This window comes from Schistocerca serialis, chromosome 6, assembly GCF_023864345.2.
Source record: "Schistocerca serialis cubense isolate TAMUIC-IGC-003099 chromosome 6, iqSchSeri2.2, whole genome shotgun sequence".
In the NCBI taxonomy this organism is placed as follows: domain Eukaryota; kingdom Metazoa; phylum Arthropoda; class Insecta; order Orthoptera; family Acrididae; genus Schistocerca; species Schistocerca serialis.
In genome coordinates this window covers 326,360,838-326,379,122 of record NC_064643.1, presented here as the reverse complement: position 1 = coordinate 326,379,122, position 18,285 = coordinate 326,360,838, and the positions used below count along the sequence as shown (strand labels likewise).

Sequence of the window (18,285 nt, the reverse complement as noted above, 5' to 3'; positions counted from 1 at the left end):
GGAAACCTGGGAAGGGAGGGACCCGAGGGACCCCTTGCGAGCGTGAGAAGCCGAAGAAGTTGGACACTTCTCCGGCTTAGAAGCAGGGACGGACGTCCCTGATGGGGGGGATGGTGTTGCCCCTGAGGTAGGTGGCGCAGGAGCAACCCGGTGGGTAGAGCCCCCCACTGGCAAGGGGGCAGGAGGAGTCTTACTGGTTATCGAGCTGGCTGCAAGTCGTGAAACTGATGGGGCGAGCACAGGTGTTGTAGCGGCTGCGTAGGATGACGTCATTCGCACGGGATGTAATCGGTCGTATTTCCGCTTGGCCTCAGTATAAGTCAGTCGGTCCAGGGTCTTATATTCCATGATTTTGCGTTCTTTCTGGAAGATGCTGCAGTCTGGCGAGCAAGGCGAATGGTGCTCCCCGCAGTTGACACAGATGGGAGGCGGGGCACATGGAGTATCGGGATGAGACGGGCGTCCGCAATCTCGACATGTGAGGCTGGAAGTGCAGCGGGAAGACATATGGCCAAACTTCCAGCACTTGAAGCACCGCATCGGGGGAGGAATATAGGGCCTGACGTCACATCGGTAGACCATCACCTTGACCTTTTCCGGTAACGTATCACCCTCGAAGGCCAAGATGAAGGCACCGGTAGCTATCTGATTTTCCTTCGGACCCCGATGAACGCGCCGGACGAAATGTACACCTCTGCGCTCTAAGTTGGCGCGCAGCTCGTCATCAGACTGCAAAAGAAGGTCCTTATGGTAAATAACTCCCTGGACCATATTTAAACTCTTATGCGGTGTGATCGTAACAGCAACATCCCCCAACTTGTCACAAGCAAGTAACCGTCGTGACTGGGCAGAGGATGCCGTTTGGATCAGGACCGATCCAGAGCGCATTTTTGACAAGCCCTCCACCTCCCCAAACTTGTCCTCTAAATGCTCGACGAAGAACTGAGGCTTTGTTGAGAGAAAAGACTCCCCATCAGCTCTCGTACAAACTAAGAATCGGGGCGAATAAGTGCTACTGCCATCCTGAGATTTACGTTCCTCCCACGGCGTGGCCAGAGAGGGGAACGTTTTCGGATTGTACTTTTCAGCATTAAAGTGAGCCCGAGAACGCTTAGAGACTGCTGGCGGCTGGCCGCCAGCGAGAGATGATGTACCACGCTTCATTGCGGGTCATCCGCCCTGATGCCACCTACTCCGACCAAGGGCCCTCCCCACGGGCGCCACCCAGCCACAGCAAAGGCCACCTGGCAGGATGGCCATTGCCGGGAGTCCTGATGCCCCAGGGAGATGGGCATCTACTCCTTGGCATACGTGGGGAGTGAACGGCGCAGGCATCAGTAGAGCGATCCCTGTGTTGTCAGGGGGCTACAACCAAGAGGGTACATGGCGACCCCACCACAACGGACTGGCTACCGTGCTGGATCTTAGGTGCAAAAATGGCCAAGGTCGTCGTCACAGTTAAAAGAAACACTGCAGAGTGCAGCGTGGTAATCGCCCAAGAGATCGATAACGAGCGGGACACCATTGCAACGACGAGAAAGACGGCTATAGGTCTAATTGCACAAAGGATACAGTGCACCATATAAGGTGCCCTTCCCCAATTGGCTCGCTCTTCGGAATAATTTAGATAGATGGAGGTCAAACCCGAGAGGGGACCATCACATAAGGCCGAAACGTTTGAGACTCCTTTTAGTCGCCTCTTACGACAGGCAGATATACCGCGGGCCTATTCTAACCCCCGAACCCGCAGGGGGTGACTATATTTTATTGGGTGGTCAAAAGACAGTTCTTCCTCTGCAATTTTTCACTGTGCATCCAATTTTTCTTAACAGTATGCCACTGTACAGTTAAAAAAAGGCTGCCTTCTGCCTCAATACCCCTGTTCATCTCGACAAGGAGTAAAATAATGGGGGGACACAGAACGTGCCTAATTTCCATCCTGAGTAATTGCTTCTTTGGAAAAATTCTCAGGTGTTCCAGTTCTCAAGGAAGACTCGCTGCATCTGAACTGGTGCACGATCTGTGTGCTAGCTTTTTTTAGCATGTTATTCGTAGAGAAAGAGACAACACACCTTTTAAGATCAATGCTGAGGACACCAGTGCCACACACTACTAATGTATCCCTAGTCATCTATAACACAGCACTGCCTGATATTCGTGTGACGGAATGCGTATGTACCAGGATTTCAGCACAAACTTCGAAATACTGGAAGAATGTCGTTAGAGAGACCATTGAAATATGCACTGGGCCAATCTCGTCAACTGGGACTGAGGCTATAACCTCGGAAGGTTTGGAAATCAGCATTGGGTCTACTTAAGACACTTGACAAACTATGTTCTGCTGTCCAGGGCAGGAGGAGTAACTACATCAACACTACTGCAACCATGGTGGCCATCCAGGCTTTGCTGGTCACAGACAGACTCAGTCCTTCCTTGGTCACAGACATGTGCAATCTGATGCTGATCATGTAGATAACGGCTTGTGCAGGGAGAGGATGTAAGCTGACTGTGTGCCCATGGAGAACAGCCTGTCAGCACACCTGACAATGGTGACACAGCTGACTGCAGAAACATTGTGTCCTTTAGATACTATGAACCAGTAACACACCCATGGACTGTTCAATTATCTAAAACCCTGGGAGAAACTAAACAAATTTCTTTTTTTACTGTTTCAATCTCTTTCACTGGTCCCTCGCAATACATGAATGAGAATGCAGTGAACTGCTTTATACTAAACACAGTATTCTCACACCACATTCTAAACAAATTTCTCAAAGGGACTTGGGGTGAGAAACCACAATCTCGTGGATTAAACTTTGTGAATATATAAATAGACCCAGGTTTATCGGAATCTTATGTTCAAAATGTTTTAAAGTTTCTACTAATACATACATCGTAACTAAAAAAAAACAAGAGCCACAAATATCTGAGACAGTACATTACCCAGGTGCTCACAGTGCCAACTACCACTCACCTCTGTACACCAACAAGACCATTAGACTATTTGCAATTGTGTCGGGCACATTTAGCCAGGAATCTCATTGGCTAGGGTAGAATTTTCTTCAAGTGATCAGTCCCACTTCAAACTAAGGTGCAGTTATTAGCAAAGATGTTTCTGGAGATACCCCAGACAGCAGTGGGTACCAATCTGACTGTTGCCCGCCATATGGTCCAACTAACAGGAGTGATAGTCTGGGTTGCAACTCATTTCTTAGCAGGGGTCCTTCGGTTGTCATCACAGCCTTACAGCACAGAGGTGCATCATCAATATTCTACACTGCATTTTGTTGCCTGTCATGGCAAGCCACCTGTGGCTTAAATTTCAGCAAGATAAAGCCTGCCCACACACAACAAGAGTGTCTGCTGCTTCTCTTTGTGCTTGCCACAATCCTACCTTGGTCAGTCTCCACAACTGAGAAGATTTGGAGCATTACGGGCAAGGCCCTCAAACCATCTCGGGATTTTGACTGTCTAAGGTGCCAAATGGACAGAATTTGGCATGATCTCTCAGGACAACATCCAACAGCCCTATCAATAATGTCAAGCTGAATAACTTTCTTGTATAAGGCCCAGATATGGACCAACGTATTACCGACTTGTTCAATTTGTGAAGTTCTCTCTCTTGAATAAATCACCCAATTTTTCTGAAACTACAATCACTTGTTTGTCTGTATATGTTCGTCACATCTAAATTTCCAAAAGGCCTACATCTAGTTCACTGGATGGGAAATTATCTCACTATTTAGTGAGAGGCCGCTATCATATCCACTGAAGCATTTTGTTTGGTTTAATACGTAAGTTCACACAGCTATTTACAATCGGATTGTACAAAACAAAACTTAGTCCTGTTAATGGTAAAATACTCTTCGGAAGTGTGTTGGGCCCCTTTATTATATTTTGTATTAATGTCTAGTAGTAGACAATATTAATAGTAATCTTAGACTTTTCACAGGTGAATGTCAGCTATAATACGAGGTGCATTCAAGTTCTAAGGCCTCCGATTTTTTTTCTAATTAACTACTCACCCGAAATCGATGAAACTGGCGTTACTTCTCGACGTAATCGCCCTGCAGACGTACACACTTTTTACAACGCTGACGCCATGATTCCATGGCAGCGGCGAAGGCTTCTTTAGGAGTCTGTTTTGACCACTGGAAAATCGCTGAGGCAATAGCAGCACGGCTGGTGAATGTGCGGCCATCGAGAGTGTCTTTCATTGTTGGAAAAAGCCAAAAGTCACTAGGAGCCAGGTCACGTGAGTAGGGAGCATGAGGAATCACTTCAAAGTTGTTATCACGAAGAAACTGTTGCGTAACGTTAGCTCGATGTGCGGGTGTGTTCTCTTGGTGAAACAGCACACGCGCAGCCCTTCCCGGACGTTTTTGTTGCAGTGCAGGAAGGAATTTGTTCTTCAAAACATTTTCGTAGGATGCACCTGTTACCGTAGTGCCCTTTGGAACGCAATGGGTAAGGATTACGCCCTCGCTGTCCCAGAACATGGACACCATCATTTTTTCAGCACTGGCGGTTACCCGAAATTTTTTTGGTGGCGGTGAATCTGTGTGCTTCCATTGAGCTGACTGGCGCTTTGTTTCTGGATTGAAAAATGGCATCCACGTCTCATCCATTGTCACAACCGACGAAAAGAAAGTCCCATTCGCGCTGTCGTTGCGCATCAACATTGCTTGGCAACATGCCACACGGGCATCCGTGTGGTCGTCCGTCAGCATTCGTGGCACCCACCTAGATGACACTTTTCGCATTTTCAGGTCGTCATGCAGAACTGTGTGCACAGAACCCACAGAAATGCCAACTCTGGAGGCGATCTGTTCAACAGTCATTCGGCGATCCCCCAAAACAATTCTCTCCACTTTCTTGATCGTGTCGTCAGACCGGCTTGTGCGAGCCCGAGGTTGTTTCGGTTTGTTGTCACACGATGTTCTGCCTTCATTAAACTGTCGCACCCATGAACGCACTTTCGACACATCCATATCTCCATCACCACATGTCTCCTTCAACTGTCAATGAATTTCAATTGGTTTCACACCACGCAAATTCAGAAAACGAATGATTGCACGCTGTTCAAGTAAGGAAAACGTCGCCATTTTAAGTATTTAAAACCGTTCTCATTCTCGCCGCTGGCGGTAAAATTCCATCTGCCGTACGGTGCTGCTATCTCTGGGACGTATTGACAATGAACGCGGCCTTATTTTAAAACAATGCACATGTTTGTATCTCTTTCCAGTCTGGAGAAAAAAAATCGGAGGCCTTAGAACTTGAATGCACCTCGTAAAGTAAGTCTGAAAAAAACCTATGCAAATATTCAGTTGCACCTTCAAAAAATTTCAAAGTGGTGCAAAGAGAGGCGACTTGCTTTAAATGCTTAGATCATAGTACTGTGCACTTCACAAAACGAGGAACTGTAGTATTTTATGTCTGTAATAACAAAGAGTCTGTCAGCTCATACAAATATCTGAGTAATATTGTCAGGGATATGAAATTAAACACAGGTAAAGCAGATGGTAGGCTTCATTTCCCTGGCTGGCTACTATGGAAATCGCTCAAAAAGAGAGATTACATAGGAAATACTTGTGCAACCTAACTTAAGCTCCTATTACACGAAGCGCCTAAAATTTACACCTATGTTCCTGGCGCACATGCGCAGTAGACTGTATGCACGAAACGCAAATAGAACCATCTTATCTCTTGTAAAGTCGTTCGTTCTACTGCGCGAAACACAAGGAGGAACATGTGACATACTGGAACGTCATTTGTTCAAATTATTTATGTCAGCTCCAGGTACCTATTTAAGAAGAAATTGGTTTTATCATTATTTATTATGTAATCGTTATTCTATTACGTATGTTACTACTGACCTGAATTACAGACTCAACAGTTAGTTTTATATTACAACACTTTGTTACACACGTACATGTATATCTAAATTAACATTTTGCCCATGGAGGACCCACTGTTTTTGAAGCTATTGCCCTGTCAGTAACAGTAAATCTTCAGATTAGGGCAGAATGACGACGAAAACAAAAAGCCAGATGTTGCCGAGTTCGACCCAGGCTGAAAAGAAAGTACGAAGGCAGGGGATTATATTGCTTATGAAAGAACTGAGCCCTGTAGATCTGCAAGAATTTCAGAACTTCACAAGGATGAACATAGGCTGTTTCGAGAAGCTGCGGTCTATGATGGAAGATGGAATTAGCTAGTGTGACACAGTCATGCAGGATGCTATCTCACCCTCTCGAAAGTATGTATTAATTCATATGTTTATATGTAATGCGATCATACCAGCCTAGACCACTGATAATACCAGTACATGCCCAGTTATGTTGCAGGCTGGTTGTAATATTACGTTTCCTGGCAACTGTGGAATGTTTTAAGAGTGTTTTTTAGCCACAGAATAGCACAGCCCACCATTTTAAAAGTACTTGTGGGTGTATGCACTGCAATTTGCAACACTTTAAAGAACCAATACTTAAAAGTGCACTCGTGTTATTTTTCCAAATTTGGAAAATGGAATGCGATGTGCTACTCAGAGTTTTGCAGTCCCCGCCTGTCGCACTGGGCGAAACTGCACAGACTTTCTCGCTATCAGTGCCAATTTTGCTTTCCTGGCATGCTAAAATAAAACAAGAGATACAATTAAATCAAATATGAACTTTTGTAAGCTAAGGCATTACGATACAAACTGAAAATCACCGTGTAACTTTACATGCTTATTACTCAGAAAGAAACGATTGCCAACGTACTGTTGTACGATACAGAGGGTGCTACATACACCTTTCCTCACTGTATGCCTGAATTAAGATGCTTAACGCCTCTTTGCTCCATTTCATTTCTATAATACGAAGTAATCAAAAGAAAGAATGTTTTCACAATTAGCTAGGATAAAAGAAAGCCTACTGGCAAAAAAAAATTTTCTGCATTTATGAAAACCTACTACTAGGAAGTGTGGGGGGGGGGGGGGGGGCAAAAAAAAAAAAAAAAAAAAACAACAAAGCCGGAAAATCCCCAACATGAAAATCTGAAATTAGCTACTAGCCACCGAACAATACGCAAATAACAAGCAGAAAGCACTGCAGTACACCCTTCTGCGCACATGCAAATTATCGCTACCTTGTGTGCATGTGCGGATTCACTGCAGTTTAGAACTGCTCTCTATTCAGCAGTTTAGAACTGCTCTATTCTGGTGCGCGGATAGTGTGTCTTCTAATTTTTGTAGTTTCAGCTGTTCTACCACTATGTGGCTGTTGTGGTAGACCAGTACCTTTCATGGCGGATCGTCATGTAATACATGCTTTAGAATATTGGTCGCGCACGTGTGTGTGTGTGTGTGTGTGTGTGTGTGTGTGTGTGTGTATTACCAAACAGATCTAACAGCGGTATGGTATGTGTACCATGGAGAGCAATGCAAATGGTCACAGGTTTGTCCGATTCATGGGAGTGGCATGGAAATGCTGAAGAAACTGAACTAGCAGATGCTTGAATACAGACAAACTATCCCACGAAAGACTACTTACAGGGAATCTTGAGGACACAGACTAAATACAGTGCGCAGTCACTGAAACAGTCATCTTCCCACACTCCCATACGCATACACAACAGAAGCAGCTCTAATAACTGGTACAATGGGAAGTACTCTCTATGATGCCCTTCACAGCAGTATGCCAAGTATGGAGGTCGATAGAGATACGTTTTTCAATCAGCTATTGATTAACTCTAATATAGATTATAAGATTCAGTCAATTGGAAAGCAAATGCTGTTGAACAGCTCCTCATTATGTTTAACTGTTCCATGTATATATGGTCTTAAATATCACACATAAGATCTGTTCAGAAAATAGCACCTTGCAAAAACAAAATAAGAGCACAAAGCAGACTAAAACAAGATCAATTCTTGTTACTTTTTGAACACATCACATAAGTGTTAGTGTACTACACCATATTCTTTAACAAACCTGATCTTTGGACTTGAATGCCTGAAAAACTGCAGGAACTTTGGTATTAGAACATTGAGAGGGCGATTTAAAGCATCACTGTCCAACAGTTCTGATGAATCTTCACAAATTTTCTGCAGTGCACCAAATGCTCCCTGTAAAATAAAAACAGGTTGGTTAATATTTAAAGTACAGTATTCTGTTAAGTGTTTTACATCCTTTGTCAGAAAGATGTAAGCTGCTCCTAGAAACAATGGCTACTATCAGAAATTCACTTTTGCTACAGAACTGGGTGGTATCTTGCTTTCTGCTGGAGGTGTTTTGTAGTCTAGAAATTGCGCTTCACTGAGAAATCACTTTCATGTTGTGACATTATCACAGTGTTACACCATGTTGCTACTTAAATTACAACATTTACAAGCCGTAAGCTTAAAGTTTTGTAATGCAAAAAATTTGTCAATAACAAACAAATATTAAGATCTAATTCTTAAACCTAATTTAAGCAGCACATTACTCTCTCACAATATATTGTTTATTTATTAAATGTCTGCTACATATACCCTATTTAGTTGTAGCTGTTTTGTTCTGACCGTGCCTCACTGCAGTCCACATTCATCAAAACTTTCATACAACAAATAGGAAACATTGCAATATCGGAAACCATTCTAGAGAACTTGACAATGTAGAAGTTTGAGAATGGAAGCAACACAATTGTCAGCATGAATTAGGATACATAGCTATTCACCACACAGCAGAAACACACAACCTAAACATATGGCCATGGTTGCCTCTGGGCACTTTGACCCCACTAGGGCAAGTAGCAATATTGACTGGCGTGTGTAATTTGGGGATACACAAGTGGCATAGGTTGAGGAGAGGTGGAGAGAGCAGGGCATGAATTGGGGGGAGGGGGGAGGGGGGAAGAAAGGGGAGAAAGGGGGGGGGGGAAAGACGACCATAGATCTGCCTGTAAATGTGCTCAGATGTGATGAGGACAAGATGATGGGCTAGTAGATGAAGCATTGGGAGAGCTGTACTTGGGGGAGGGGGATCATAAAAAGGGAAAGGACTGTACATGTACGTTGTACAGATAAAGGGGGTGTGGAAATAGGAAGCTGAAGCCGAGGGGGGTGGGGGAAGAAATGGGAACGAAGTATATGTGGCAAAGAGTTTCCATCTCCACAATTCAAAAAAGCTTGTGTTACTGAGAAGGATCCAGACGACATGGACTATGAAGTAGTAACTGAAGTAAGCACACTGTGCTGGGTTGCCACTCACTCAGCGACTGTATGCTCCAGCTGTCTCCCTTTGGTGGTGGCCATTTATTCAGCCACGCAGCTTGTTAGTGGTCACACTCATGTAGAATGTGACATAGTGATTGCAGCTGAGTAGGTAGCCCTACCTTTGATGGGACAGAAAAAGCCTGTCACAGGACCGGAGTAGTCAGTAGTGGATCTATGGGACATGTCTTTCATGGGGATACAAGCCGCTGCAAATAACATCAAACATAAAGCAAGTACAGCATTAGTGAGAGAAAGGATTTGTTTCAGTTAGCGTGAACTGGATTTCGTATTGAAGGACATGTATTATCTTCATTGAGAATTAGCAGCAAGACTGTCTACTTTGTCTTGAAACTGGGTGGATGGTGCGACATGGGACAAATCAAACTGGAGCCATGACAAGGCTACGGCAAGGCAAATGGCCAAGTTCCAATGAATTTCAACACAGATGCTGGAGGAAGTTCCTACTCTACAATCCGTTATTAACTTCACAAGGAAACCTATAGATGACGCGACTATGCCTGTATTAGCAAGAGGTCTCAATTTTGCTCCTAAACCTGCTTCACCACAACTACTGGACTTTATCAGTTCCATCGAAGAAGCTGTCCATCGTCTCGGTACAGATGAAGCCGAGTAAGTGCGCCGGGAGTCTTGTCTTGTGTGTTAACAAGAGCTACACTGCTGAAGAGCAACAGCTTGCCTACGAAGAGGGCAGCAATCCGGAACTTGCAAGCACACCCGGATACAGTGGTACTTAAATCCGACAAAGGTAAAGCTACTGTTTTAATGCTACAGGAGGACTATACTAATAAGATCAATGTTTTATTAAGTGAATCAACATACTGCAAAATTTATAAGGATCTTATTACCCGAGTGGTGCAGAAAACAGCAGAACTACTGACTAACAGTTACTTACCAAAGGAGATAATTAAGAAACTGAAACCAAATAGTTCAGATTGACCTAGGCTATATGGATTGCCAAAGATCCACAAGGATAACGTGCCATTGCGTCCAATTGTGAGTAATATTGGAACAGCTGCCTACAAAATGTATACGGGGACAAGGAAAACAAATTCCCGGATTATTCCTGGATATCCCGATTAAAAAATATGCATTTTCCCGGGCGAAAATACGCTTTTTCTGTGCTAAGTGACAGTTGGTTTTCTGTAGATTTTTCCCTTGGAACTGTAAAACTTATCAGTCCTTTGAATGGTTAAGGTTTTTTACACTTGCGTAGAACTTCCCGGGGAGGGGGGGATAGTTTTGGAAAGACTTTTAATGAAAAAAAAAGGAGAGAAGTTTTGGAGAGACCTTTGATTTGCAGCAACATATACAATGCATATTTTTGTATTACAAAAGTATAAATTCTAATTACACCAAACACAGCGAGTTAGTTTCTGGAGCGTTGAAACCGAGATTGCGACGTCCAATTATAATCCAATTATATCTCATGCCACATGATCTCGCCAGCCGATGACAGCAGATATTCAGAGCATAGGACACGTGTTAAAGTCAGCCGATAGCAAGATTACTGGTTACATAGCGCGAACACACAAATAGGAAAAGTTAAGAGTTTACATTAATATACATAGTATAGCTACAAGAAAAGCTAAGCTACCACATATAATATTGGTCTCTAAGATTAACAAGCTACAATAGAAGCTAAGCTTTGACATGTAATATTGATCTTTTTTGTGTGTGTAATACTTTAAGATACACAACACAAATGTGCCAGTAAATTTAAAATTATGACATAAAAGTCTGGTCTTCTGGGTTCGAAATTCTTGTAAGTGGCTCGTCCTCAAAGTGTTCAGTTTTGAACGCGCTGTGATTTACAAATTCATCCTACTTTCTCACACATAACATAAGTCATCTTGCGTAAAAAGAAATTTATTTTGAAAGTGACGCTTTTCGAACCACCATTCGCAATACTACCCGGAGACTGTCAGAAATAAGTTCTATTTAGCAGTTGCCAGAGTGTACCAGAAAACAGGCATTATTGCACGTGCGGAGCTGCATTGGTGTAGGAGGTCTGCATGTTTCTATGTATAAAGCACTAAGACAGCTTACAATACACCATAAAAGAAACAGAGCATCAGAGTATACTCCCAAGAGCATCGGAATTTCATAAACCATACTAAAATTCATAACAGCTTGAAGTGCACATTGTTTTTTTCCAGATTCACGATGAAGTAGGTCCCATCTGACATTAAGCTTTTCAGTGTGGTTTTTGGGATGTAAATTTTCTTAAACAGTACCAGTATTGTACAATCTCATTTTTAGTTCTTTACTATGGCATAATGCCATACACGGCAGATGATGATAACGTGCACTTGAAATTCAGCGAACAGTTGGAACTAGTCAATACTGTGGAATGAAATCACTTCAAATAAAATGACTGCCTTAATAAAGTCAAATTTCTTTAGCAAACTTGTAAAAATAATTTCACTGTTCTGCAAGGCTATTAATACTTGACTTAACAACTTAGAAATTCAATAAAACCAGAAAACAAACTAATAATATATTTTTGCCCTCCATGATTATGTGAATGTATTTTAAGTCACTTGATAGTTCCCGGCCACAGAAATCAGTTTTGTTTTCATTTGACGTGGGAGCTGTAAACGAAGAGAAGCAGCGAAATCACTTACACGCAAACACGGATCATGTGGAGACTAACCCCCTCCCCCCCACTACAACTCTAACAACTCTGCGAATGCGCGAATCTGCCAGCTAGGGCACGCGAGAAAAATTTTTTCTCGTTTGCATCTGGCTGCTACTGCCGATACAGCTAAAGCCACACTTCATGTAGCAGGAAGCAGGAGAAGGTATTGCTCATACCCTAGTCAACTGCGCATGCGCATGAGCCTGCTAGCAACTGGTCAAACAAACCTAAGGTTAACAGTTGTGAGGTCATGCTCATAGCAAGCAGTTTATTGTTACGAAGAATTACAGTGTCTTTGCCCTATGGCCTTTTGACATATTTTTGCTATTTGCAAACGCTTGTGTGCACGTTGTTTTGTTGTTGTAAATGGCGCATTTCCCTTGCTACTAAAGTTTTATTTTTTTTCCCCTCTCGTTTATATTTTATTGCTGTAGCATCATTCTCCAGCAGCAGGATACAGTAACATTCTTTGCTAGATAATCAATTCTTACCAGTCAAAATTATAAAAATTTAACGGAAAGCTAAAACAATGAAAAATTCCCGGAATTCCGAAAGATTCCCGGGTTTTTCCCAGTTTTTTCCCCAGATGAAAAAATTCCCGGTTTTTTCCCAGATTTCCCGGGTCGTATACACCCTGGCCTATGACTTAGCAAAGTAATTAGCGTCTTTTCTCAAACCAATGATAGGAAAGTGTCCACATCATAAAGAATTCTAGTGATTTCATCAGCAGACTTACGTTATTGCAGTTTCTATGTAGTTTCACTTTTTACAAATGTACCTCTTGTGAACTCACTACATCTCATTGGCAATAAGTTTGGAGCTGACATTACAGCACTGTTTGAGCACATCCCCTCCTCTAAATATTTCTTATTTAATGAGTTTCATGAGCAATTAGATGGTGTCGCCATGTGGAGTCCTTTGTCAACCCCTGGTGACCAGTCTTTTATGGAAAATTTTGAGAAGCGAGCACTCGCCTCAGCCACATTTAAACCAATAGTATTTTGGCGATGTGTTGACGATACTTTTATAGTTTGGCCTCATGGTTTGGACTGTCTGCAAGAGTTCCTACAACATCTGAACTCCATATATGAAAACAAACTTTACTATGGAGTTGGAGAAGGACTGATGCCTGCCATTTTTAGATGTCTTGGCGCGACGTAAGAGCGATGGCACATCTGGTCATTCAGTATATAGAAAGCACACTCACATAGACCTTTACTTGAAAGCCGCTAGTTTCCACCATCTGGCACAAACGATGGGTGTTTTGAAGACATTGATTCACCAAGCCCATATCATCTCTGACCCTGATAGTTTGCAAATGGAACTGGAACACTTGCAGACAGCATTTCTGAAGAATGGGTATTCGTCCCAGCAAGTGGAGAGAGCGGTGCAGAGCTGTAAACGACGGAACAAAGAGGAGGAAGCGGCCTTTAAAAAGACTGCCTATGTACCACATATTGGTAATATTTCGGTGCAAATATAAATTGGGAGCAATCTTTTGCCCACTTGCAAAAATTTCATCGCTGTTTGGATCTGTCAAAGATGGCCTAGAGCTACGCAAGGCAGGTGTTTACAGGATTCCATGTGAATACAGCAAATCTGATACAGGGCAAACGACGCATACTGTGCAGGATCGCACTGTAGATCATCAGTGGGATACTCACCTCCTTCAACCTTGTAAGTCTGCCATCGCTGAACACTATTTCCACTGGTCATGTCATGAGTTACAGTGAGACAAAAATTGTGGCCCTTACGAGTAACTTTTGGAGTTTTATTATTAATGAATCCGTGAAAATACGACTGTCTGACAGCGAGTCTCTTATTAATCGAGATGATGGTTTTCAGTTTAATTCAGCATGGAATCCAATCATTGAAAAACTTTTGTGTCCTCTGTAGCCAGCGTAGTTCTGTGGTGGCACCGCAGGAAGACAATCGATTTGATATTGATGCAGTGAGTTTTCACCACAAGCTGCACTGCAGAATCAAATGCGCTCAAGCAGCGCATGCACAATGCCAAATGAATCCACTTCGCATGTACCGGCAGGGCCTTAAATACCAGAGCTCAGTGTGTTTTCACCAGTATCACCTGAAGTATGAACTACACTCATTGTGTTTCCAAATTAAATATATGTCCAAATCAAACACTACTGAATCATAACTACCAATACTTCCTATGTTTAACTGATTCATTCCATGGCATCCAAGCCCGAGAAGAACCTCTGTTCAAAATAACTTCGTAAAAAAAAACACAAACTAATATGAATGGAGAATATATGCTATTCTGCAGTTTATCTGATTTTATGAACGTGCAGTTTCCCTATGAAAGCATTAATTCCCAAGAAACTCATTCACTCTACCCTTCCATTATGGTTAGCTGACCCAGGTGGTTCCTGCACTCTTCAAAGTGTGTATAACTTTGATAGATTACAGAGTTCTGGCCTGAGCCATATGTATGCAGCGATTTTATGGAGCAAAGTTTATGTTCCTGCATTTAATATTAGAATTTGCAAGAAGGATGGCTTCTAAAAGCATGTTTTTGGCATTGTCACTTTGCTCGAAGCAATAGTTTTTGATTGTCTAAAAGGAAAGATTCTAATTATGCCATGTGTATAGTAAACTACGTTAGGTTTTGTTTCTTATAGCAACAGTGAAAGACTTCGGAGGTAAAACAGTCAGTCATTACCCTATCCTGAATTGCAATATGAGCACACCTCACACACACCGACTGCCATTTCCAGAGGCAATGGTCTGTGTGTGTGTGTGTGTGTGTGTGTGTGTGTGTGTGTGTGTGTGTGTGTTTTCCTTTTTTGAGGTAGGCTGACCAAAAGCTAAACGTGTAATATTCTTTTCATTGTGCCTGACTGCACCTCAACATGTCATCTTTACGGTGAGTAGCAATCTATCCTTTTCCTTATATTGTTGATATACTGAAAGTTTGTGACATCATAGCAGAATTACCTCAAAATTTAATCTTCTTTGAAATAACGTAGTGACCTCCTCTGATGTACATACTCCAACATTAAGCAAACTCTTTTTGATAGTTTGTACGTAAATTTTCGAAATTTGGCTCGCTCCATGTGCAATCAACTTCTTTGCAGGAAACTGCAGTTCCCACACCAATGGCTGAATTCTGTTTTACCACTGAGTGATACATGTTCTATCGTTTTGGACTAAAGCTCAAGAATCACTCTGGTTGGAAAGCCATGTGACACAATGTACAATTACCCATCAACTGTTTGTCTCACTGATAACGCTCATGTTATTTCGCACAAGTCTCTCAACATTTTGGCAACATGACCATTATCTGAGAAGGTAATGAACACAGTCATTCATGTCTTCGATACTCATATTTCTCCTCACCACACTTTTTCTTCCAGCACTAGAGTTAAATGTCCATACTTATGCAACAGAAACACTCAAACACAGGAGGAGCTTTTTCTCTTTAGAACAACTGATTTCACCCAGTTGAACAATGTTTTTTGATTTGGTTACTGATCGTCATCGTTGCAAATGCGTTATCAGTCTAGCTGGGACTCTTCGCTGATGAGATATTGGCAACATTTTGACATTTTGCTGACCAGATGGTACACTGCCTCACACTGTTTTAAATGTGTTGAACTTTGACAGCACTGACATGATTTTCACCATAATGGTGACATCTAACACTTTCGGCAAAATTTTGAATCTGTAGCGCAAGATTTTCAACTTTAGCTAACTATAGAAAAACCGAATCATTATATCCAACATTCTTAAAAATGCTGCATTAAAGTTAATTTACCTGCTTCTGATCGTTGCTCTTGTATGACTTAATTTGTTCAACATTCCATGTGTTACCTCAGTGACAGATTTTGCATTTAATTTTCATCTACTGATGAGGAAATCAGAAACAAAGCCTTCTTACTCTCTTACCCAGGCTTTCATGACCATACTGTCTGTTTTAGCCAGCTGACTTCTTGTTGCAACAGTAAAAATTCCATAAACCTTGAGAACTGCAGTCATCAGAAATTTACAGATTTGACAATTCTTCCCATCTAATTTCATTGTGACTCACAGAAATTTCTTCAGCCATTTTAGAATGCTTTTTGATCGAGCACGTCATGATCCCGATACCAAATTTTGCATAGTAAAGGCAGGTTACAATCCTTTTCTGAGTAACTTCTCGTGGTACAGGAAGTTGTCCAGTATCTCAGGCAAATCATGAGAGGTCTCATCCCATAACTTGAGGTATTAGAAGATTTGCAAAGGGAAATAACATTTTTGTATCAGCAAAATGTCTTACTTGACTGCACTACATTTTTTAACAACGGTTTATTTAAACAGTAAGAAAACACATACAGTTCTAAGCAACTATTGAAGACTTGATGAATCAAATTGGAGAGGAAAACTGATAGTGCAACTTCCTTAAATTAAGGAATCAGTTGACAGGCTACATCCGGTGGCATCAACGAGTAGTTGATTTTGTAATGAAGGGAAGAGTGGGGGATGAGGAGGTAAATATTTAGAGGGAGACAATGCAAGCAGGTTCAAGTGGATGTAGGAATACATAATGCCGAGATGGATTTTTTCCCTTCAATTGTACTGTGAAACCCTACTTCTTGTCATATTTCATGATTCTACATCAACGGGAAGTACACTAAAGGTTTTGATGAGTGAGTTTACAAGTAACAAAATATGCAACACAAATGGCTGTACCTTTTGACTGCACTGACTCTGAAGGTAATATCCATTACATTGCCAAGAGACAATAGACCTTAATAAATGACAAATTTCAACACGAAACATCTATCCGTTCTTGAGAAAAAAGGAGTCTTAAGAGATGGACAGACAGACAGACAGACAGACAGACAACAAAGCCATCCTATAAGGGTTCCGTTTTTACCAATTGAGGTACAGCACCCCAAAAATTATTAAATTTGTTGCAGAATGTACAAATTGTATAATGTATGGCTACTTTAGCACAACACTGAGATGCACATTCCTGCCCGTTCCCCTCTGTACGCACTGCTTGAAAATGATACAGCACATTTTGTTTCACAGAGGAAGACTGCACTGTAGTTCCTTCTCTAGATTGTCACACAGATGACAAAATGGTAGCTATCGAAATAGATGACAGAGGAATAGAGAAACAATTAAAATCTCTCAAAAGAGGATAGGCCGCTTGTCCTGATGGGGATACCAGTTCAATTTTACACAGAGTACGCGAAGGAACTTGCCCCCCTTCTTGCAGCGGTGTACCAGAGGTATCTAGAAGAGCGCAGCGTTCCAAAAGATTGGAAAAGGGCACAGGTTATCCCCATTTTCAAGGAGGGACGTCTAACAGATGTGCAGAACTATAAACCTATATCTCTCACATCGATCAGTTGTAGAATTTTGGAACACATTATGTTCGAGTATAATGACTTTTCTGGAGACTAGAAATCTACTCTGGGTTTCGAAATAGACAATCATGTGAAACCCACGCTATTCGTCCACGAGACTCAAGAGGGCCATAGGCATGGGTTCCCAGGTAGATGCCATGTTTCTTGACTTCCGCAAGGCATTTGATACCGTTCCCCTTGTCGTTTAATGAACAAAAGAAGAGCACAGGGACTATCAGACCAATTGTGTGATTGGATTGAAGAGTTCCTAGGCAACAGAACACTGCATGTCATTCTCAATGGAGAGAAGTCTTCCGAAGTAAGAGTGATTTCAGGTGTGCCGCAGGATCGTTGCTATTCACAATATATATAAATGACCTTGTGGATAACATCGGAAGTTCAATGAGGCTTTTTGCAGATGATGCTGTAGTATATCGTGAGGTTGTAACAATGGAATATTGTACTGAAATGCAGTAGGATCTGCAACAAATTGACACACGGTGCAGGGAATGGCAATTGAATCTCAATGTAGACAAGTGTAATGTGCTGCGAATACATAGAAAGAAAGGTTCTCTATCATTCAGCTACAATATAGCAGGTCAGCAACTGGAAGCAGTTAATTCCATAAATTGGAAGAATCCTAAGGAAATGCAGTCCGAAAACAAAGGAAGTAGGTTACAGTACACTTGTTTGCCCACTGCTTGAATACTGCTCACCGGTGTGGGGTCCGTACCAGACAGGGTTGATACAAGAGAGAGAGAAGATCCAATGGAGAGCAGCACACTTCATTACAGGATCATTTAGTAATCATGCAACCGTTATTGAGATGATAGATAAAGTCCAGTGGAAGACTCTGCAGGAGAGATGCTCAGTAGCTCGGTACGGGCTTTTGTTGAAGTTTCGAGAACATACCTTCACTGAGGAGGCAAGCAGAATATTGCTCCCTCCTACTTATATCTCGTGAAGATACCATGAGCATAAAATCAGAGAGATTAGAGCCCACACAGAGACATACCGACAATCTTTCTTTCCGCAGA

The 18,285-nt window shown here is 42.1% G+C and overlaps 1 protein-coding gene across 1 annotated transcript in view; it reads right to left on the bottom strand.

Annotated features, from left to right (window-relative positions):
• LOC126483606 (transportin-1) overlaps positions 1-18,285 on the bottom strand; it is a 160,505-nt gene that overhangs the window by 121,054 nt on the left and 21,166 nt on the right. Inside the window, exon 5 of the mRNA XM_050106641.1 lies at positions 7,971-8,104. Within this exon, the coding sequence (XP_049962598.1) occupies positions 7,971-8,104 (134 nt within the window). The remainder of the gene's footprint in view (positions 1-7,970; positions 8,105-18,285) is intronic.